Here is a 23,947-nt window from a genome sequence, read left to right on the forward strand (position 1 = left end):
GCACACATGACCATTCCTCGTTAGTATAGTGGTGAGTATCCCCGCCTGTCACGCGGGAGACCGGGGTTCGATTCCCCGACGGGGAGGTCTCTTTTGTTTTTTTCCAACCCAACATGTCTTCTGGATGTTGTTTTCCTACTTTTTTTTGTCATTGAACAAATTTGCACATTTCTTTTCATCCACACACGTCTCAAGGTAGTGTCTGTAAGAGCTGGGGTTTATAATGTTGAGTCTGAAATTTAAATATTTCAGTCAGGCATGTTAAAAAAAAAACAAAAAAAAAACTTGGTGAGTTGTGTTTTCTCATAGCAAATGAAATGGTATTGAGCCCATTTTAATGAATAGTTCATAATGTATGTGTTGTGTTGGACACAAATTTACACGTATGTGTCAGAGCAGCGTCTTGTCTTCTCCTCGTTAGTATAGTGGTGAGTATCCCCGCCTGTCACGCGGGAGACCGGGGTTCGATTCCCCGACGGGGAGGTCATACTTTTTCATGTGTAGAAGTAGGTCTTTTGCTTGTATGGCCTTAACAGCTAATCTGAAAGAAAAAAATATGCATGATTAACGATCAAAAACGGCACAAGGAGGGTCTGATTGGTATTCCTTATTATAGTAACTAAGCATTGGTGGTTCAGTGGTAGAATTCTCGCCTGCCACGCGGGAGGCCCGGGTTCGATTCCCGGCCAATGCAACGTTCCTTTTTTTGGGCAGGGGGTGGTGGTTATTTATTTAGGGAGAAACGGCTCATGCTAGTCATTCGGTTCAGAAGTTCATTACTTCCAACGGATCCCAAGTTGAATTAAAACTTAGTTAGAATTGTAGTTAAACTTTCTTTTTCACATTTGTTCTGAAGCTAAATACTATTGTCATTTTACTATTGCTATAGTACTTTCAGTGGAAGGCTCAGAAAAACGTTTCATGTGAAATGATTTAGGGAAGGCTTTTACCACAGAAAAGTGACTAAAAGTAAAGAATGACAGTTAAAATCCCCAAATTTAACAAACTGGCTGAATAATTTTCAACATATGTTATTTCAACAATATTTCATCATTTGTCAATGTTTTTTTTTTGTTACACTTTAAAAGTTGTGGAAGTATCAGACCAGTATAGTTAAGTATGATTTATTTTCTAAGCCAGCGCTTAGAACTGATTTGAAAATATGTCCTTCTTGGTTCTACTCTGCTGTCATCAATCCATAACGCTCAGCCTGGCTTTACACCTAATCATATTAGACAACATCACATTACACTTACAGTGATGATGAAGATGACAGTGTAGATAAAGCTTATTCCCTCATCTCCCTCCCCACCCATGTCTAAACTTGTGTTCCCGTCTCCTGCCAGTTCTCTATGTGGATGCACTCCTCAGTGATTGCCTAGATCGACAGAAGACACATAGATAAAACAGCCGACTGATCAGCCTTAAAACTGACTGACATCCGTTCCCACTAAAGACACAAAGGTAAGAACTGCTGATACTTGTGCAGTATTTTCTTGCATCACAAAACAGTGATTTCTGGAGCTACAGGAATATTTCTGCCACACTGAAGTGCTTTTGACACAGACTGAGTTTGGTTTATGCGAGCCATTGTTTAGCAGATGTGATAAGTTTTCAACAAGTTTACATTCAAACATCTTCAATGTATATGAGCTGTTACAATATACAGTTGTCCAGTTTCTCAGGATTGTATATTTTTTTCTTTGCGGCACAAGTAGACCAATATACGTACATCCGTTCATTCATGCTTGCCAGATCATTGTTTTTATCAAATTGTTTCATAATATCACGTACAAAAGGTATTTACTCAGATACTTTTCAAGTCATGTTCTGTCATGGTCGAAAGCATTGCACTTGAGGGTGAGAGTACATTTTCTCAACTGCATTTAGGTTCATTAATACCAGCCAAAAAAAGGATCACTTTGATTACACAAAGGCATTAGCTGCCTCAGATTAATGGGCTTTATCAGTTTAATGACTGACGTAGTTTCAATTAGGCCTGTGTTGTCACCGACAGCTCAGCTGTATCAGCATAACAGCTTTCAATGTGGCCTTTACTGGTGTCTGCAGCGAGAAGTGTTTTCCTAATAAGTGGGTTCCTTGATACTCACAGCATTAGTGCGCAATCTGTATGTAACTGCAGCATCATAATTTCTGTTCTGCTCTTTCTTTATGAATTAATTATTGCATTAATACTTCATTTTGTCAGCTTCTACCGAGGAAAAAGAATTGTGTGTAAAGGAACACGTTTCATCACATTCCTTTCTGAAAGTTGAGTCTGTTACTAAAAGTTCATCTTATATTTTCAGGATCACAACAATAGCGTAAAATGTGTCTGGGTTACAACAAGATAAACAGAATTATAGGTTTAGCTAGCAAATTATGTCACATCACACACGCACATAGATAAGATGTCCTAAGCATGTGTGCATGTCAGACTCATGGTAATCTGTGCATAATCTGATAAGTAAACTTCAGCCTGGTTCACAGTAAGTGTTTCTGACAGCAGTGTTTTCAACACACACAAATGCTGAACATATTTAGATTTGGATGTCAGTGTTCAGTATTGCTGTTCGTCCCTTAAGCTGAATCAGAAATAATACTTTGCTCATTCTTTCGGCCATTCATTCACCCTTGAGAGTATTTTTTCACGCCCATGTTGTGTCCACATTAAATAAGTGCTGAAACACAAAGTCAGGACCAGCTCAATATCATACTCAGAATATCATCAGTATCAAGCTCATCAGACAAAAATGGCAGGATTTGGTTGCTGTCCTTTTTAGACTTATTGGTTCAGCTGCTTTTTTCTACCATTAAGGTATAAGGAGAATCTTAAATGACAAATGCATCATGCTCCTAAAATGGAAGATGGTATAAAATCATGTGCACATCTGTAGGACAGGTGTATAGGAGAATACGATCAAGTAAAAAAGTAGTGAAGTCCCACCGACATCACTCAGTTACTAAAGAAGCAACAATGTGGCTACAAAGGTAATGAAGTGCTGGCATGATGTCAAAGGCGCTTTGGGATGGATTAGTGTGATGGCGGGTACCTCCTGTGCTGTGAAACTATTAAATTATATCTTTATAGAAACTTTTATAAAAATTTCGAAATTCCCATCTCCAGAGTGAGCAGTTTCAGGGCAGTAACTTTATCTACATTACAACAGAAAGGCAGGTGAAACAGCCAACTTTAGCATAAGCCTACCCTGCCCAGCAATATGCTGAGTGCGTTTGTATATAGCTTCTGGGTGTTGACGAGGTAAAAACATCAGAAATGACTAACATTAACAGTGTCCCTCCATTACCAGAAACTAGCAACCCCAGACTACTTTTACATTGTTAGGTAACTTAGATGTGACCGTGTATATTGAGCAGAAGGAAATATGCTTTATGTATTAGGTAATATCCAATTGGTCGAATCGGGGGGCGCACTTCAGCCACTCACAGTAGTATGTAAATAGAAGACAAGGCAATAAATAAATAGGTTTAGAACCATGTGAACAACTTGTGCTGAATAAAATGTCATTGATATGTATCAAGTAAGCCCGGTATATATAAATGCTATTCAAAAGAGGCATAATTTAAATCTTTAAGAGTTGGAGTTGAGATTAACTTTCAACATGGCCTCCAGCAGACAACATACCTTCTTTCTGTATGGACCTGGCCAAGTGTCCCAGTCCGTGTTTTCTGTGTATTACAGGCTGCTGGTAGGATGTCTGCTTCCACCCAGGAAGAAGAGGAGCTGCCTGCCAATCACACAGGTTAGAGACATGATCAGACAGACACAACGAATTATTAGCTGGAAGGAAAGAAAATTATTCTGTCTCCAAATTGATGACGTGTCAATCAAAATTGTCACTGAAGTGTCAATATATTTGTTGTTCATCTTCTTTACTGAATTTATCGTTGTTTCCACTGTATGTTATTATTTAAGTACATCTTCATGAAGTTGTTTTTGCGGGATTTTCTTTGTGTGTCTCCAGGTCCCAAAGGTGTAATTAATGACTGGCGAAGGTTTAAGTTGGACAGTGTGGATCAGACTGTCCCTCAGAATAAGAGAGAGCTGCTCAGACAAATGTCCAGTCCTCGAGAGGACGACAGGGAGAGACTCAACAGAAAGGTGGATGGAAGCACAAACAGAACCTCACACACAGGAAACCACACCACTCACACAGAAATGCACACAAACAGCCAATGAATGCACTGTGGCTAAAAACTGAAGCAGTAACATGTATTTGCTCGTCCATAGATGAGTGCTCAGGAGTACGAACTGATCCAAGAGGAGGATGAACGTTGCCTGAAACGCTACAGAAAACAGTGTATGCAGGAAATGCACGAGCGCCTGAGCTTTGGTCCCACATTTGAATCAGTCTATGAGCTTGAAAGCGGAGAAGCCTTCCTGGAAGTGATAGAGAAGGAACATCGTATGACCCTAGTGGTGGTCCACATCTACCAGCATGGTGTCAAAGGTTAGTCTCAGTCTTAACTTATGGATCCATCCAGTTACAACTGCAGTGCGTTCTAATTGTTGATCCAACAATCTGTCCTTTTTCAGGTTGCGAGCAGTTGAACTCATGTCTGGACTGCCTGGCTTTGGAGTACACCAATGTCAAATTTTGTCGTATTGATGCCGTGGCAACAGGCGCTGCTGAACGCTTCTCTGCTGAGGTCCGTATTGTGTTTAAAACAAAAACAAAAACTGTAAGGTAAAAGCAATGCAACTAACAATTTCCCTGAGGTTTCCACCAAAGGGATCAATAAAGTTCTATTCTAGTCTATTCTATTGTAGAAGTTTTTATGTGGCACTGAGCAACACTGCAGGAACTGTGGAACTAAAGCAGTAACAAGTCTTTTTCTTGTAGTTTAGTTCTTTTTCCAAAAGTCAACTTTTTCTTGCTGAATTTATAATCTGTAAATAATAAACAAAATAATAAATGATGTGTTCTTCTTTGCTGGTTTTCTACAGCTTGTATGCTCGCTAAAACATCTCCTGTTGGCTTATTGCTCATCGATACAGCCTGCAGTGGCAGGAAAACACTTCTTAATTGAGGAATGAAGTCCTACATAAGTTGTGTCTATGTTTTACCACCAACTGCCAACCCTAAAAACTTGTCTTCAAAAGATCGTGGACCTTTTAAAATGAACCCCTCTGCATTTCATTTAGACCCTGTTTTTTTGTTTTTTTTTTAAATTATGATGTTCATTTAGTTCCTAAATGAAATTAAATTCTTGTTACTGTCCTTCCAGGTTCTTCCTGCCCTGCTGGTGTACAAGGCCGGGGAGTTGCTGGGTAATTTCCTGTCTGTTACCAAACACCTCAATGAGGATTTCTTTGCAACAGATGTGGAGGCGTTTCTCAACGAATATGGCCTCTTACCTGAAAAGGAGTTCACAGCATGTGCTGATGATGAGGAAGAGGGAGGGGATGTGGAATAAATGGAGAAGGGGAGAAAATGGGTAACAGGAGTGGGTAAAATCAGAGGAACAGTAGGAGGGGATTTGACAGGAAAGATTTAAAGGAGAGCTAAATAAAGGAATCAGGGAAAGAAGTGGACACATGCACACAAGTAAAGAAAGCATACACACTGCCCAGATCAACGCTAACAATAGTAAACATCCAGCAGCACACACTGAATGCTGATTGTAATTAGAAGCAGTTAGGTGTAAACCACAGCGTGTGAAGAAGTCTGCTGAAATACTGCTTGTAGGGTTGTGCATCTCTACCGTAAGAGGCGATCCGATACGAATCTAGATACATGGATTACAATACGATTCACTAACGAGACATTTTAATACATTACAATGCGATTCGATGCAGCTTGAATCTATTTGTGTGGTGAAAAAAATAAAAAAAAAGGGGCAAGGCAAAAAAATGTCATTGTGTTTATTTTTCGAATACACACAGACAAGACAGACTGTTGCTGTATTAAATATGAGAAAATATTAACAGGAAGCCCTTCAGTATATTGCAATCCATAAACTTTGAAAACTGAAAACATTCAACATGACCTCATTTTGTCCTGATGCATTTTATCAAACCAAACTAATGTTCTGCTTCGTGTTGTTCTGGTGGGAGGCTGCTGTGTGTTTCAGTGAACAAACCCGAGTAAAGCTTCAAGTTCTGCTCTGGATCTCTGACACTGAATGCACAGACTAACACACAACAAGCTTTTGTGTTGTGGGTTTTTTTCTTGGTGAGACAATAATTTGTTTTAATGTGTAATTAAACAGGCAGCGTGTGTCTGTGTCAAGTTGTGACTATCAGCAGTTGATCTGGGCGTGTTTCCTGAATAACCACCAGGTGTTAAACACCTGACAGAATGGAAGTATCTATAGGAATGAAAAGGGATCCTAATTGAGCTGATCGGTGGCCCAATGCGTAGAACACCGAACTCGTAGTTTTGCCGCTGGACTGCATAGTTTCGAATCCTCTCACCGAACTTGAAAAATATGTGTTTTTTATTTTGGTCAGCACGTTTCGTTTTGCTGTCTATAGATGATGTTGACATGGATACAGACTTTATTAACGATTGATGTTTACGTTTTTCGGCGAGGTTTTCTTTATGTACTATCTTTATCTTTACAAACACGCTCATAATACGTTACAGCAGGAGTCTCACGAGACTGGAGCGGCCATATTTAGTAGCAGAGCTCCAATCAATCGATTCATAACTTTACAACCGGACATCGACCGCTCTACAGTAGATACAAATTGATCCAGAGGCCCGCCGATCGATGTATTCATATCGTTAAAATTAAAATTGGTTTCCGGTTCCTATCGGTGAATCTTTACACCCCTAACTGCTTGGCAGTTAAATCATAGCTCTTCAATAAAATGTCTTTATCTCAGTGCTCTCTGTCTGTGTCTCTCTATTTAACATCATACAGGCTACTGTAGGATGTATTTATGTGGCAATATATTGTGCAATGCATGTACAGACATTTGAAAAAACAAGTCTATGGAAGTAAGTTAGTGTATGAGAAGAAAAGTCTCATCTGTCAGCACACATTAAAAACCAAATAATGCATCTAGTGAGGTTTTCTAAACCGGGTATTTTCATGTCGATATTAAGACAAAACAGAAGAATACTTTATCATATACAATTGTTTTCTTTGTTATATTTTGAGAAGCATTTGATTTTATCCTTAAAAGTTTTGGATTTTTCAAAAAAAAATCTAATATAGCCTGAAATTTCAGTGTGCAAAAACAATATGCTGAAAGTAGGTTGAACGGTTTTTTTAAAAAAAAGAAAAATAAAAAACTTACAAAAATATTGAGAAAAATCCATATTTTATGCCTCAAAAACTTAATGCAAATCAGAGAACTCATGAAACTGTAAAAAATAAATAAACTAACAATGATTTGAGATGGAATGAGCCTAATGCTAGTTTATACACAGGAATAAAACAGCAATTTTTGTAATGTTTACTGCTGTTTACACCACCCCAGGTCACCCATTGGATCTGATCCTGCATTGAAGCGACTAAACATTAGCATAAAGAACATCAAACATCTGTTGTAATTTCATTGCATCATAGTTTGTTTTGAAAATGATCTACTTTTGGAATAAAACTTGCTAAATCTTACATTGTTGGATAAAAGGGATTGGAGCACAAATTAAAAAATGCTGGTTGGCTAATGTTTACAAAAAATATTTAATGATAAAGTTGTATTACAAATATACAGAAGTTTATGTCTATATAAATATAAATCTTACTTAAAAAAAAAAGCCAACAAACAATACTTAAATTTTGTGTTAAATTTCCAGTACAGGTCCTCTGTCAAACAAATCTATGATGGAAATTATTACAGTAGCAATAACCAGTGAAGCAAGGCCCTTAAGCTCATTTGTGTCCATTTGACAGGTGATCGAGACAGAAGCAAGATAACGACATATTGATTAACTTTAAAGCTATATGTCAGCTCAGTAGAACAATGCAGACATACATTCTCAACCAAGCACTTCCAGTTGGGCTGATACAGGATATTAAACGCTGCTTGACAGTATAATAAAGTGGGACGGTGTCCCAGAGTTTAGCCTCTCAGGCAGCTTGTCAACCCCATCTCTGCTGAAAGGACAATAGTTTAGTTACTTTCTGTTTTGCACGATGTTGATTTGTGAATATGAAAGTATTATGCGGCGCTATAGTTAATTTTCGAAACTTATGTCAGTGTTTTTACCGGAGGTTTCTGGTGCGCAGCAGGAGAGGAAACCGTGCCTGAAAGTCTCAGCCCGGGGAGAAAAACCAGACTACATGTTTAAAGTCCTCACTCTTGTTGCCAATGCTTGTTGTTGCTAGCAGTTAGCCACCGGTGTATATGTTCGTAATTGGGGGGATCCTTCAAATGTGATCAGGCTATTCAGTTAATTTAAATTTTGAAACCTTAAATTTGAGGAAGATGCAGGATGATGCGCGCTACCTCAAACGGTGAGTCGCAGCAAAGCTATGATTGTAACGTTACCTGAGGTCGGTATATTTAGGGATAAATAGCATTCTTATCAGCCAGCTAATGTCTCTAGCACATCAATATAGGTATTATATAATATCTATACCTCTCTGTCAGCTGTAACAAGCACCTGGTGGGACTAAAGAGTCTTTTTCATTAGTATACCTCCCTGTTAGCTAGCCCCGAGGTGTGTCGTTCGGTTGCTTAGAGAGACGCTCACACAAACCACCAGTCAAGTTTTAGACATTTTATTATTGCATGCTTGCCAGAAGACGTGTGCACCATATGTAAGATCATTTAACTGCTGTTGTTCGCCACTCTAACCCAACAGTGTATTCGGCATACGTGTAATTCACAGATAAAACATAGACTTAAGAAAAAGTCCCATTTTATACAGTCCTGTCTCTCCATCGCAGCGGTTTTATTAGCGCCGCTACCTAGCTTATGCAGTGTAGGTAGCATTTCTGTGGCAATCAGCACAAGGTGTCAAGCTGTGAATTATGAATTTCTACGCCGCGGAATTCACAAAAAATGCGCCTAAAATCATTAAAGACTAGTTTTGCTTTCCCACCAGCCTTACATTTCTGCCGGTTAACACGTCGCCACTAAAACAGCACATTTTCAAACGGAGTGTGGTTTTAGGTTAATGAAGGGGGCCGGGAATCTAGGTTACAGCTAACCTAGCTAGGAAGCTACTGTAAACGGTGCCAGACAAACTGCCTAGTTAGCTAGTAAACAGCTATATGGATGAATTTACTGTCTGGTGGTTTACATGTTGAGCTAAACTATTCTTTTTAATTATTTATCCTTTTCGAGGCATGTGTTCTGTTTTAGCCTCAGTACAGCCATTGTATGAATGTCTGGGTGTGTCTTGCTGTATCTTACTGTTATTGTTATGGTGGATGGATCAATGTTAGTTGGGTTAGTTGTTGCTGACATGGCAGTTACAGCAACTTATTTCCTTTATCAACATTTAAAGCATTATTATCATGTAATGAACTGGTTAGTTAGTTAAACCCAATGCTTGGCTTATTTTATATGTATCTAGCATGAGTTCAAATGAGTTCAGTAGGTCATAAAACAACAATTAGTTGTTATTTAATGTTTGTTTGTTTTTTTGTTTGCTTTTTAAAAAAACCTAAAGCAAAGTGACTGCGGGTAGTTTGGATGTCCACCCGACCGAGAAGGCCCTGGTGGTCCACTATGAGGTGGAGGCATCCATTCTGGGAGAGAGTGGAGGTCATATGCTGGGCGAACGCAAAGAGGGACAAAAAATGTGAGTCTTCTCTTTATGTTCTACATCATAGTCCCATTCTTTATCCCCTATATTTTGGTATTTGTTCTATCGGTTCTTCTTTTTTGCTTGAAATGCAGCCTTATGTTGATTGGATTAGTTTTATTTAGGATGAATCAAAGTGAAAATCAGTGAAATCAACACTGTGTCCGTCTCATCTATGTAAACTAGTATCTATAGGTAACCATATCCAACATGTCATTGCTGAAGTTGTCTGGATTAGTGTCATGCTATTTGATGTAAATAACAGGCTAGTTTTCCAGCTTCATTTTAGGTTTTGCTGTGGTCCTGAAACCTGTTGCAGGTATCTGTGAAAATGTATAAAGTCAGCTGGTCTTCAACTGTCTCTTTGTCTTTTCTTTCTCCCTCCAGCATTCGTGTGAAAAGTCTTTCTCCGAGTACAGATGTGGGAGCTTTGGCCAAGAAGGTGGTGGAGGAGTGTAAACTCATCCCTCCATCCCGTTTGCCTCAGGTGGAGCAGCTCCTCTACTACCTGCAGAACAGGAAGTCATCTCCAGTGGAAGGAAAAGGTTGGTTTTATTGTAACATTGCACCCTTGCTGTGAAGTCCAAATTGTCCCCATCAGATATTAGATATTGGCTAACTTTGACTTTATTTCACACATTTACTCTGGCAGCACACTCAGACCACATTGTCAGCTTTGCTCATACAAATGTATGTAAGTTAACTAAACATTGTACCATTTATTTTTTTATTTTTTTATTTGTCACTGTCACAAAGCATCATGTCATGGAGGGAACAAACTAAACATTCCTACGTAAGCTGTAAACATGTCAGAAATATTGTAACATAAAGGCAAAGAAGGACCAGTACACTGAACACACCACATCTAATACAATTATAAACCATACTAATATTTCATCAGGGCTTCATGTTTGGAAGGAAGTGCTGTCTTGTTTTTATTTTTGACTTTGTGTGTTTTCCTCACTAGTGGAAAAGAAAGAGAAAAGAACAGTGAAGCCCAGAGAGCTGACGCCATTTGAAGGAATGGAGGTAACAAGTCACTCCTCTCAGTTTGCTCTCACACAGTATTCAGCATTTGTCCTGTTTTCTTTTATTACTGTACAATTTTATGCAATTGTTAAACTTGTGTTTGTGAGAAGACAAAACTGTTCTTCCCCACCTGATCATCATGAGCACAACCTGAAGTTGTGGAAATGTGTTACTGTGAAAGATTTCCCGTTTCTTTATTTCTGTTAAAACAAACCAACAGTATAGCTTGTAAAAGAGCAAAATTGAGATCTTCCTGGAGTCGTGTGATGGTATTATATTAGTCAGTGACTGTGTGTGTGTCTGTGTAGTTAAACGAAGAAGCCAGTATAACCAGAGTGGATGAGTACGTTGAGCTGCTCTATGAAGGCATCCCAGAGAAGATCAGAGGCGCTGCTCTCATTCTGCAGCTCGCCCGCAACCCTGACAACCTGGAGGAGCTGCTGCACAACGGTACACTTTCATCCTGCCAACACTAGTGGTTAACTGAGGTTTTCTCAGGTTTCTTAATAGCTTCGATGATGCATGTGTGCGTCTCCTGAGATTATTTGATGTCATTTGACTTAAAGCTTTTCTCACCCCTGCTGTCTACATTAACATTTTCCTCTGACGGTCAGCAGTTTCCAGACTGTACGTTTGAGCTCAGCTTCAGTTCTTTGCTGTTTGATTTGACTTCTTTGGAGTTTCTTCTTGCTTCATTTCTGCAGTAAAGACACTGGGAGACTCTTTGATCACATTTTTTTTCTTTATAAATTAGTTTTCTTCATACTGGGAGACACTTTTGAAAGTCATGCAGGTTAAATCAGACTGACCAAACACTCTTAGGGCTGATTAACTCTAAATGCAATTCATAAGATTTGTTAGCCTTGCAATGTCAAGACTGCTAACTACCCACAATGCAACACTCCTTGTGAAAGACTGTAACTGGACTTCTCTCAGTTGAGAAAATATATCTGACTATGCAGTTGTCTAGTCACCAAATATAAGAAAACCCTTGCTTATATTCAGGATAACATACTAATTCTTTCAAAAGCAGTAGAGGACTCTCAGCATCATTTTGTTAAAAATCATTTGACTCAGACACTACTCAAACACTTTCTTATAACAGTAGAGAAAACTCTGACCTACATGTATACTTAAATCACTCAGTAGCTGAACAAGTGCTACATTTTGCCCCCATTTAATTTATGTCAAACAAAGAGTCTATTTTCATTGTCTTCTCTGCAGGATTTTTTGTTGGTAAGGATTATTTTGGTGTAGGTGATGCTGTTTCCAACCTGAGTGGCTCAGTTTTTCTAACATTCATTGTGTTTAAAATGTGGACATTAATATTGTATTTCTGTCCTCATGTTGCAATGGACTTGCTGCTCCTGCATTTGCTCCCCACATTATTGTCTATTATCTCCTACACCGACCGCATTTATGGTGCCAAAGAGAAACAATGACTTTCATGTTTTAAAATTTTGGCATTGTCCTGCTTCCCAAGTACAAGTTCTGGTTTTTACACACAGCTGCTGCACTCAGGTCATGTTGCTCATATAAAACCTGCCCGTGTGTCTGTATGTATAGAGGCAGCTTTAGGTGCTCTGGCCAGAGTCCTGAGGGAGGACTGGAAGCAGAGCGTGGAGCTGGCTACCATCATCATTTACATCTTCTTCTGCTTCTCCAGGTAAAACACACACACATGCAGTGGTACACATCCCTTCAGTATGTCTCACTGTTGTGCTTCATACTTTTTTCATCTTTTCCTCCAGTTTCTCTCAGTTTCACGGAGTGGTCAGTCATTACAAAATAGGTGCGTTGTGTATGAGTGTGGTGGAGCATGAGCTGAAGAGACACGACGTGTGGCGTGAGGAGCTACGCAAGAAGAACAAGGCTTATATCCTTTATTTTTCTGAGTACAAGAAGTAAAGCTTCTTCTGTTTGCGCTGTTAGTTTATTTGTGGCTTCCTGATGTATAGTTTAACTGATTTATTTTGTGTGTATGTGTTCCTTAATGCTCTCTTGTGTACGTGAATCCGCACCAGAGAATGGCTCTCTTAGAAGAGACCAGGACAAGGCTACGAGAAAATACCACGGGCTTCTTGCTAAGCAGGAGCAGCTGCTCAGAGGTAGGCAACGTTTTCTGCTTTTTTTTTATTTTACTATAAAACGCTTCAATTCATAGTAACAAATGCTTTTCTTCAGCATCGCTGTGTAATTCTTCATGAAATATTGATCTAAACATCGTCCTTTGTGGCAGCCCTGTAACACTAACACCAGATCTGACATCGTTCATTGCTGTGATGTGAATTTATCATTTAAAACTAAATAAGATCAAAATAAAATGCTGCTCTTACATCCCAACAATTTGTATTTTATAAATTTGCGTTTTTTTTAATTTTCCCACAATACTTACCACATTATCTCCAGCAGTGTGAAAGCAGCATTACTTTATAATGTTGTTTCCCCCGAGCAATAGTCCTGCTCACTATCAGTATTTATGAGAATTAGCATTTGTTTTAATTGTAACCAAATAATGAGTTGAGCAAAGCTACCAGATATAACAGACTGTATGTATTATCTCTAAGTTCATCCCTCTCTCTCACCCTTTCACTGTCGCTCAGTGTCTCTTTACCTCTTGCTGAACCTCGCCGAGGACACGAGGACGGAGCTGAAGATGAGGAATAAGAACATTGTTGGCCTGCTGGTCAAAGTTCTCGAACGGGATGACGAGGAGCTGCTGGTTCTGGTGGTTTCATTCTTAAAAAAACTGTCCATCTTCCTGGAGAACAAGAATGACATGGTGAGTGGAAGAGACGGGAGTTCATCCTGCTCGACCCGATTACTGGTGTGAGAAGTGATGGAGGAAAAACCTCAAATATTGTTTTGTGCACTTATTTTCAATGAGACGAAGCGACGTCAAGTAATTATCAAAAGTGAGCAAGCAGTGAGTCTACAAATTGACTAATCAAGCTTATTCTGGCTGTTGATATGTGTAGGCTTTAAATCCATTCGAATAACTTTAGGTTGAGTCCTACAGTCTTGGGCTAATTAATGGTTTCTTAAAGACCTTGACTCCAGTGTTCATAAAGGTGCAAACCTTGTTCGGTAAACAAGCTAAAACCCCTGTGGCATCATTAATCCTCCCTCTGCTGCTGATGTTGGCGCAACAAGAGACAGGAGAGAAAGGCAAAGATGAAAGCCTGTGCTACCTTAAACTAGACTGAAACATTCTGCTCCAGTAGCATCAGTCTCCTTAATGTAGACAATACACCTGACATTGAAAACATCTCAGACTTCATTAATGGAACAGTGAAAAGAAATGCGTTTGAGCTCTAGTATTGGAATGTTCAATGACAGTCTTTTTGTCATTATTTTTTGTGTTGCTCTCAGTTTTTTTTTTTTTTCTGATTATATCAATGCTGTTTTGTGTCTTTCTGCCGAGTTTCAGTCTCACTAGTTTGATGTGATTTGCAGGCTGAGGTGGACACTGTGGAGCGACTGGCTCGTTTAGTTCCTTGCGACCATGAAGACTTGTTAAACTTGACTCTGCGGCTGCTCCTCAACCTCTCCTTTGACTCTGGGCTCAGGGGCAAGATGGTGGAAGTCGGGCTGTTGCCTAAACTGACTGCGATGTTGGGTAAGAATACAAACGAACATAGTAACATACGGTACAGTCTGCTCTGAACACAGGACACATTCTTAACATTTGTATCGTTAGTTCAACTGAGTTGGAACTCAGTACAGGTGCTCTTTCATCTGGGAAGTCCTCTATTTCATCACTGCAATGAATCGATAAATCTCGGGATAGGATGCACAATAAGGCTCCAATGTACGAATCCTATGCAGCCCTGTAAAAAGAAAGTTTGTATTTCTCTGCAGCATTTGAATGTGCCTTTGAAATGGGACAACCTGTATGTGTTTCTGTGACACATTCAGTCTTCAACTGTTTATTCAAAGGCTGCAGCCCCTGAATTAAGATACACCTAAAATCTTTTTTGATCAGTGTGTTGTTGATTTACATAACACTGCAAGATGATGTTGTTATTGTCTCTAGCTTATATTGTCCATAGTTGTCGTTTGTTGACGAGTACAGATGCATCTCAGATAAGCAAAAATAACGTTTAAAAGTGTTAAAGACACTGGATTTCTGATTGTCATCAGCTATAAGCCAGATTCATCAAAATGAAAACAAAAAAGTCCGAAATATTTCACTTGATGTGTAGTGAGTCAAGAGTATATTAGTTGTCACTTTCTTCAATAACTGATGGAAAATATTAAGCTTTTTGTTTTTTAGTATTACAATATTCTAATTTTTTGAGATGCTCTAATCTGTGACTATCTGGGTGTGATCCTGATCTGTATATTTGTTGTCATGCAGGCGATGAGAGCAACCGGCAGGTCGCCATGCGCATCCTCTATCACATCAGCATCGATGATCGTTTCAAGGGCATGTTTGTTTACACTGACTGCATACCTCAGGTGAAATAACGCCCACTGAACTGATTAACATCTGTACTAACTGATCATTCTGAAGCCTGAGGTAATATTGTTTGCGTGTCTGTGTTTAGCTGATGCACATGCTGTATGAGCACAATGAAGAGGAAATCGAAGCAGAGCTCATCTCCATCTGCATCAACCTGGCTGCAAACAAGAGGAATGCGCAACTCATGTGTGAAGGTATTTCACTGTTTGGACAAGTAGATTTTTCAGTAGCTGTCAGTGGTGGTGATGTGGCCCTAATGAAGTCTGGGTTCTGTGTGATCTGTGATTCTTAGAAAACTACTATTTCTTTCGTGTTTGTTTGTTTCCTTCTGTAGGAAACGGACTGAAGATGCTCATGAAGAGAGCTCTGAAGATGAAAGACTGCCTTCTCATGAAGATGATCAGAAACATCTCACAACACGACGGACCAACCAAACCACTGTTCATAGTGAGTGTATATACAAAATACAACAACAGTGCCACTCTCCAAAAAAATATATAGAATTTCTACTAACAATTGACTCTATGATGAGGTTTTAGACATATATTGCTGCCAGCAGTATTAGGGTGCAGTTATTTACTGAGAAATGATTGTGTCTCATGATGTGAATTCGCTCCTCTGTCAGGACTACGTGGGAGACCTGGCAGCAGAGATCCGTGCAGAGGAAGAGGAGGAATGGGTTCTGGAGTGTCTGGGGACTCTGGCCAACCTCACCATCCCTGACCTGGACTGGGAGCTGGTGCTGAAGGAGTATAACCTGGTGCCTTACCTCAAAGACAGACTCAAACCAGGTGCTGATCAGATTTAACGGCCATCTTCACAATTTACTTAACCGCATCATTATCTTATCTCTTATGATAGAGTGAAAGGACAGACATCAACCGCACAGGAAAAGGGAGTACAGCACAGAAGTGCAGGACAAACAAATAGGCCGGCCAACCAAAACACACTGCGTCATGTCACTAAAATTCAGTGAACTCTGATTGGCTCACAGCCCTTTTCTCTTCAAAATACCTGCACCAGTACAGAGATGTGGGTAACAATAGTTTTTGGTGGTGTCAGCCAGCAGAATGTACCTACAAAAGTATTTAAAATGCAGAAGACTGTGACAGTGATTTTAGCTGCTTTGTGTTCACTCAAGAAGGAATTCTCAATCGAGCTGTGAGATGACCAAGATCTGTGTGTGTGTGTTTCAGGCTCAGCAGAGGACGACCTCATCCTGGAGGTGGTGATAATGATCGGAACAGTTTCTATGGATGACGCCTGCGCCGCCATGTTGGCTAAATCTGGCATTATTCCTGCTCTTATTGAGCTACTGAATGGTAACAAACACACACACACACACATGGTTTTATTAAGATATACACTATTTAGAGATGGGTATCGAAAACTGGTGTCAAATTAATCAATGCTGGAGGATCAATAAGCTCAGACGTTATTGGCTCTGCTGTCGGTACTGGAGAATTTTAGACTTAGAATTTTTTTCATTATTGCTACATAAATGTTGTCGAGCATGTTTTATCTCTCCAACTCTCTTTATGCGTTTTCGCTTTGTACATTTTCAGAAGTGTAGTTTCACTTTACTAGAGTCAATGCTGACACACTCTTTGAAATTCTAGCTAATCGTTCATTGGTCACTACCACGGTATTGTTCTGTATGATAGCAGCCGAGAGATCAATAAAAGAGATAAATCATATGAACATTGGTTGATGATTAAAAGTTACCACTGGCCAGATCAGATCAGTGTAGATGTAGTGATTCTAGGGCTGTGGAAAATCTCTTTCTTGCTTTATTTTTCTAATTTTTCTTCCTGAGTGTTGATGTTAGTGGTAGATGTGGTCTGTTTTCTTAATAAACCTATAAAAATACTGTCAAAGAAAAAGTCCAGCTGTCAATCTTTGACTTCAAAGTGAAGAATGAAGAGAGGAAGTTTAACAAAGAGAGAAAATAATGCAATGTTAATTTTATTCTAAATTAGTTTCATTACTTCTTTTAAAAAAGAATAAGAAAGTACAGATCAGAGTACTGGTGCTGGATCGATAAGCAGCATCTTTAAGACTCGTAGGACCTTACTGATACCCATCCCTAACAGTATTCAATTACACACTCTGAATTTTCCTCAGAATTAAAACCTTTTCTCATCTGTTTCTGTTGCTGACTGTAGCCCAGCAGGAGGACGATGAGTTTGTGTGTCAGATTGTCTACGTCTTCTACCAGATGGTGTTTCATCAGGCTACACGAGACGTCATCATCAAAGACACCCGTATCCTTCCCACAGTTCACTCTGTCTGCACCAAACTGAAAAATTCCTCCTTTCCGTAGACTGTCAGCAGATGTTTAAGTTGAAGTCAGGCAGGTTTCAGAGACTGTACAATCGTGCTCTGCTGTCTGAGGATTTCTGTGGTTTTCTTTAACCTCCTCTACAGAGGCTCCAGCCTACCTGATAGATCTGATGCACGACAAGAATGCTGAGATTAGAAAAGTGTGTGACAACACCCTCGATATTATCGCTGTAAGTTAACCACAGATCGGCAATACATGTAGTTTTTTTTAACACTGAGGTATAGTGCCACACCTTCTTGTTTTTGTCTGTGAGCTGTTCTTTAATTGATTTTGTTGATCTTCCAGGAGTACGATGAGGAGTGGGGGAGGAAGATTCAGTCAGAGAAGTTCCGTTTCCATAACAACCAGTGGCTGGAGATGGTGGAGAGTCGCCAAGCTGATGACTCTGAACCATATCTCTATGACAACGACAACGACAGGACTGATCTGTTCTACAGTGCAGGTACATACAAAACCCTGGACCGGGCTTGTAGCATGACATACGCTGCAAAAGGTGACGAGCCTCTCGGGTCATTTTATCTTCTATTCCAGATGACTGAGGATTTTTAGTTAGTTTCAGTCACAGTAGCTACAGATTGTGATGCTGCGTTCAGAATTTCTACACATTTTTCAGCATAATTCATTTAAAATCCTCCCTGATAGTGACATGTTAGTGTCTGTGCATCTCTTCCACACCAGTGGAGAAACTACAACCCAGTTGTCTATAAGGAAAATATACAACTCGGAAGCATGTTTTTATTTGTTAGTTTGTTGTTACTGCAGCTTTTTGTGTCTGTTCATTGACTTTTTTTTCTCATGAGACTGCTGAGTTGAAGCTACCGTGTTGAGGGGACGTACAGACTGAGTGATAATAAAACCTCTCTTACAGTAACATCTTGAAAAGACTGTTTTAGGACAATATGCAACACCGAAAACCTTGTTTGTTCGTTTGTAGTGTTGTTTACTCTCATGTATTTGTATCTCTAGATGGAATAACTCCAGCAGACGGCTCAGTCAGCCCAGATTTCTTCGGTGATCTGCAGCCTCAGAATGGAGACTCGCACCACGCAGGGTGAGATAACAAACGGCAGAATATGGGCTATTTTACACAATTCATCAAGTGTTACCAGAATAAATATTGTTTTCCAAACACCAACTATTCAGAAAATGACATAGTCTCATTGGTAGATTATCTATCTGTTGTATAGAGCAAACTGCCATTCATTGTTTTGTTCGTTCGTTTGGCAGATTAATTCATTCTTACCCCTATTTACGGGCTACCAAGGCCTCCAGCTCTTCTAATACAATACAAAAACCGCTGTTCTGCCTATTTGAGTCTCAATTTTGGTTCAACATGGTAAAACTTAAGCCTATTTTTCGCTCTCCTCTCCAGAGATACAGGCGATGTCTTCGACCAGACCAGCTCATCACCTGGACGGCCGGCCACCGCCTACGGCTTCAGACCCGATGAGCAGCCCTTCTATCAGTACTCATAGACACACACATCCTGTCTTCTTAGATCTGTTCCTCTCCACCATCCTGCATGTCCATGTTATTTCACCGCTCCACTCCCATTATTAAAACTGAATTGTTGTAGTTAATCAGACAGATGCTGATATAAAAAAACAGATAAGAACTGACACACGAACGCTGCAGATTTTAAACTTGAATAAGCTGCAGTACCATGCAGTCATTTAGCCATTTCATTCATTCATTCACCACTGTCTCCTTGCCCCAGTCTTTTTATAGTCCGCAAATATTTTAAAGAATGTAAACTCATGTGACATTTCAGACAATGTTATGCTGGTTTTGCCTATTTTTTTCTACGTACCTCTTCGAATCCACTAAAGAAAAAACATTCCACTCCATTGTTTGAGGGACTGAGATCCACCAGTCTGTACCTCCAACACTGTCATTTAATTAACATGCACTACGATGTATGTGTCACTGTAAAATGGGCCCATTGTTGTTACAGTTCAAGGTGCTTTCACACTGGCAGGTTAACCCAGAAACAGATCAAGAAGCTTTACCTGCTTCTGGCTGTAGGCTTGGCTCCTCCTGTTTTGCAGCCTTATAGGTGCTCATTCTCCACTCAGTCTTTGCCATACGTCTCTGCCACTGTTGTCTCCATGCATGTCAGAAAGTAGGATGGTGGCCTTTAAGTTTACATTTTAAAACCTGGTGTGAAAGTGGTCTAAGAGACGTTGGTTCTAACTTGAAGCTCTGCTCATTCATTCAGCACACTTTCTATGTTACAGATCTCAAACCACAGCAGTATTACAGAAACAAAAGAAAAGATAAATAGCATAACAAAATGTTTTGCAGCCCTGATACTGCATCAGTCCCATTATGCAACACAGGGTCCATAGAAAGAGACCATCCAGTTGTCACGTCAGATTTAGCAGTTTGCCTTGTCAGAAATGATCCGACACAGTACTGGACAGGACTCCAGAGTGCATCTGCCTCTTCTTCATTTGTACAGGAGGAGATCAGGGAAACTAACCTCCTTGAATGAACTGGCTCTAAGCCTCTTACAGAGAAAGAGAGGAAGCTGTGATTTTCTGTTTGGGCTGAATTTGTAAAAACATCCAAAATCCTCAGTGGCTCTGCTTTCAGTCGCCTCGTGGCTGTTTAAGTAAGAAGACTTCATCTAAACTCTACATGTTGAACTCCAGGGAGTTTGTGTGTGTTTTTAAACTTCTGTCACCTTTTAACTCACTGTGGGCTCATTTTAGCTGCAACATAAAGTCCTGCACCTCCATGGAAACGGCACAAACATAGCTGGAGGTAGAGAGAACTTTGAATGATCTCTTGTGCAGTATGACACAGTTATAATGCCACAAGTTTGCCGTTGCTGTGTGCAGGTTGTAGGAAAGGTCAGTACAGTGAGGCTACTCTGCATCACATCACCTCTCACAATGTTTCTGTTTTAACAGCAGTGACTTTAGGAGACTGGGGCCTTGGAGATGGAAGGATTTTGTTACTGTCATCTTAAAGGTGGATTAAGCCATTCCCGAGGAAGTTTAATATTTCAACTCAGCAGCCAAATGAACACAATCCTCACTTCAGTGCTCCTTCAGCCTCCAAATCCAGGGACGTGCTTGGAACTGGAGGTGAATTTCAATGTCGTGTCTTATCAAATAAATGACGCGGAAGCTCACAAACAGCAATCACAACACAACGGAGTAAAAACTGCAGAGTTTGCTGTTGAAATTGCGCAACACCAAATTTCTGACACAGCTGAATTTGACTAAAACTTCATTGCATTATAATGGCTTGCTCTACTTTTACGTCATTGCTACTGGTGTGATGTCATGTTGTTGGATATCTACAGTCTTGCCAGTGTCCTGTACAAGTGTGTTCTCACAGCTGTGCAGAGTTATTACCACAATATTAGTACGCTAACAAACAAAACTTGAAAAAAAAAAACTGCACTAATGAGTATGACTAGATGCTCACCAATGTAAATATCAGTCCTGCTTTGGTGAAGGGAGCAACCTTGAGAATGACACTTTCTGCTGGACGACGGAGCAGCTTCACGTCTGAATGTATGAACATGAATTATAGCGATGTATATCAGCTTAACAAATAAGTCACAAAAATGTTAAAATATATTGTGCCATTGACTGAACTACATATGAAGTGGTGGTGTGTTTGCAGGACACTGGCAACTCGTTACATACTGTATGACTTTCAGGCATATTTGTACATATAGTTAAAATTCATTGCATGTTAGGTTTTATTGTTTTTTTATCATAAGTTATTCTATACATATATTACTGTGGGTTTTCTTTTTAATGACTGATTTTATTGCTCTGTAACAAGACACTGTAAACAGAAGTAAGTACTGGAGTATAGATACTCTCCATCTCTGTCACTGTCTTTCATCCTCAGGTTCTTCATTAAAAAAAAGAAGCAACATTTATTGTGACTCTTAATGTTAGATCATCCTGGACGTTACGGGCTCCTTTAACGCAGGTTGGTTTCCATTTAATGCAGAATCTTTGCTGTAACTTTTAGGGACTTCTTTATTTTATTTTATTTTTTTGTGTATTTAGCTTTGGTTCACAGAAAATATTCAGATATATTTAGGAAAATAAAACATAGCAGCCTGTGTCATGGACAGAATTTCCCGCTAGCCATGTCTGGGCTTACACAGAAAAAGAACATCTGACATGAAGAACGACTTTAAAGCATGAGAAGAGTGAATAACAAAGAATCCCTTCTTAAACAGAGAGGTTCAACAGTCATAAAGACATCCTAAAAATCATAAGATGTGGTCTTACTGCTTTTGTGAGTTTATGATGTTTCGTTGTGCGTTGCCACGACCAGCTGTAAAGCCGTGGTTCTACAGGAATGTGCCCTGAGTTGTCCACTTGTTCATGCACCAATGTGAACAAGGTAACTCTTACTATCATACTGTCTTGCCACATGGGATTGTTTAAACTTGCAGTAATCTATATATCCTCATTTGTAAAGGCTTGCATTGGCCCCTGTGATGTCAGTGGGGTTGATCATACTGACTTGAAGATTTATCACCAAATCACTCGGTCCTCTCAGCTCAGTGGAGCATTTTAGAATCTTTCAGCTTAACTTTCTATTTTTGTGGCCCGTAACCTTACTCTTTTAAAAGCCCCACTACCTGGCCAGGAGCAAGCTGCAGGGGGATTTTGAAAACAGCAACATGCAGACAGTGGACAGGAAGGGAGGAAACGGTGTGAAATGTGTGGTGGAAATCACAAGTTTATACCTGAAATCTACATCAGATGAGTCGGACTAATCATAATGTCAGGCACTCAGATGCTGCACACTGTCAGTAAGGAAACACTCTTAATTGATCACTTTCAAATAAAAATAAAAAAAAGGCCATTCAGATAAGTAGTATTGATAATTAAGCACAGCCAGCAGTGCAGTTTCAGCTTTAAAAATTGCTTACTTTTGTCAACAAGCAGATCTTGTTTGAATGAACTTGATTGTTATTGTCAGACCAAGTCGGGGCTTTGTGTTGATGTTCAGTGTGAGCGCCACACGGTGGCGGATCATTGACCTCTACAGTGTGACAGACGTCGCAGCTTCTTGCGGTGTAGGAAGTTTTCAAGGCTCATCCTGCTGATATGCTACAGCTGCTAAAGCCAAGATGTTCTGGCTGGAACTCCATCTAGAAGTTCGGGTCCTGGAGTGACATTACTTAGACATAAATAGGATCATGGGGCGTAATGAACTAACGAATGGTCGCCCCCATACTGAACAGTTTGGGATGAATACACGTATCGTAACACTTCTAGTTTGGTCTTACGTTTGCTGCATTAGTTTTCAGTGTGGTGTTACAGTTTGTAAATTTTTTTAAAAAAAACTTTAAAAACAGGATTAGTTGAACATCTTTATTGGGTCACTTCAGTGTTGATTAAGAAAGATGCATATATAAACAGCTAAAGTTTAAAAAAAGAGTTTTAGGTTTTTATAAAAGAAAAAAAAATCTGCAGAATGGAAAAAAAACTTAAATTTTGCCTTCCTTAAAATGACATAAGTACAACTCTCATTCTGTGTTCCCCTCTGTTTCTGTACCAGATAATAAAATCCTATCGTGTGTTTTTTGTTTAATTTTAAAATAAGATTCTTCAGTCATGATGTGCGGTTGTCATGCTGTCACTGATGTCAGAGGGTGATGCTTCTGCTGGACAAGGGCTGACTAACGTCTCCACCTCAGTGATCTCAGTCACAAGTTCTCTGATGGCAGCCACACTGTCCAATGGCAGCTCAGCAGCACTTTCTGGCTGCGACTCTATTGGCTGAGAGCTTTGTGGGACTTCCTCCTTCACCTTCTCCTCTTCTTCTTGATCTCCTTCCCCCTCATCTTTTCTCCTGGTCTCACTCTTGACCTCGCTGCCCGTCTCCTCCTCATTCAGCCTCCCTTCATGCTCTGTGGTTGAGACAGTGGCGCTCTCTGCTGGTGATCCAGAGGAACTGCAGCCGTCATCGTCAGGCTCGCCTCCTTCACACTCCGTCACCTCTTCTTTCTCCTCTGTGGTTATCTCATCTCCCTCTTTCTCTCCTGCCTCCTTCTGTTTCTCCTTCACCCTCTCCACCTCCCAGTTGTCTTTAATTTCTCCTCTCAGGTAAATGGCTCGATCTGTGGTCTGCTGTGGCTTCATCTGCTGAACTGGAGACTCTGTGGAGCTGCAACCAATCGCCTCCGTTAGAGAGCCAAGGCTGATTTTCAGTTCACTGTCTGCACCAGGTTGAGGTGATGGGGAAGGATCCTGGATGGACGGAGGCTCCTCTGATATTTGATCTGAGGTTGAGACGTCAGACGTAGGGGGATTTTCAGGTACTGCAGATTCATCACATCCAGCTTGGACGTCTGTGGATGAGACCTGAGGAGGTGGATCAGGAGAGTCT

The 23,947-nt window shown here is 40.0% G+C and overlaps 3 protein-coding genes and 3 non-coding genes across 6 annotated transcripts in view; 5 read left to right on the forward strand and 1 right to left on the reverse strand.

The window, feature by feature from the left end:
• The first annotated feature begins 14 nt into the window (after nt 1-14).
• On the forward strand, nt 15-86 carry trnad-guc (transfer RNA aspartic acid (anticodon GUC)). Its single transcript has one exon. It is a non-coding gene; the product is annotated as a tRNA-Asp (tRNA).
• Nucleotides 87-411: 325 nt separating this feature from the next.
• Nucleotides 412-483, forward strand: trnad-guc (transfer RNA aspartic acid (anticodon GUC)). Its single transcript has one exon. It is a non-coding gene; the product is annotated as a tRNA-Asp (tRNA).
• Nucleotides 484-623: 140 nt separating this feature from the next.
• Nucleotides 624-694, forward strand: trnag-gcc (transfer RNA glycine (anticodon GCC)). Its single transcript has one exon. It is a non-coding gene; the product is annotated as a tRNA-Gly (tRNA).
• Nucleotides 695-3,715: 3,021 nt separating this feature from the next.
• On the forward strand, nt 3,716-5,439 carry LOC103370803 (phosducin-like). The gene is made up of 5 exons (XM_008299963.1): nt 3,716-3,764; nt 3,987-4,123; nt 4,253-4,472; nt 4,559-4,671; nt 5,251-5,439. The coding sequence occupies exons 1-5, from the start codon at nt 3,716-3,718 to the stop codon at nt 5,437-5,439; spliced, it is 708 nt and encodes a 235-aa protein (XP_008298185.1).
• A 2,832-nt stretch (nt 5,440-8,271) lies between these two features.
• LOC103370802 (kinesin-associated protein 3) lies at nt 8,272-21,473 on the forward strand. Its single transcript, XM_008299962.1, has 20 exons — nt 8,272-8,433; nt 9,597-9,728; nt 10,119-10,276; nt 10,699-10,760; nt 11,069-11,210; nt 12,327-12,426; nt 12,512-12,636; nt 12,770-12,868; nt 13,364-13,542; nt 14,217-14,379; nt 15,121-15,221; nt 15,311-15,419; nt 15,560-15,672; nt 15,851-16,016; nt 16,422-16,547; nt 17,391-17,489; nt 17,653-17,738; nt 17,855-18,011; nt 18,536-18,620; nt 18,942-21,473. Exons 1-20 carry the CDS (start codon nt 8,405-8,407, stop codon nt 19,042-19,044), a joined length of 2,334 nt encoding a protein of 777 aa, XP_008298184.1. The 5' UTR covers nt 8,272-8,404; the 3' UTR covers nt 19,045-21,473.
• Nucleotides 21,474-22,915: 1,442 nt separating this feature from the next.
• Nucleotides 22,916-23,947, reverse strand: part of LOC103370808 (protein Niban-like) — an 18,313-nt gene continuing 17,281 nt past the window's right edge. The window contains exon 15 of the mRNA XM_008299968.1: nt 22,916-23,945. Coding sequence (XP_008298190.1) covers nt 23,167-23,945 — 779 coding nt within the window. The 3' untranslated portion in view covers nt 22,916-23,166. The remainder of the gene's footprint in view (nt 23,946-23,947) is intronic.

The sequence above is a fragment of the Stegastes partitus genome, unplaced genomic scaffold, assembly GCF_000690725.1.
Source record: "Stegastes partitus isolate 25-593 unplaced genomic scaffold, Stegastes_partitus-1.0.2 Scaffold1483, whole genome shotgun sequence".
NCBI classification, from domain to species: Eukaryota; Metazoa; Chordata; class Actinopteri; family Pomacentridae; genus Stegastes; species Stegastes partitus.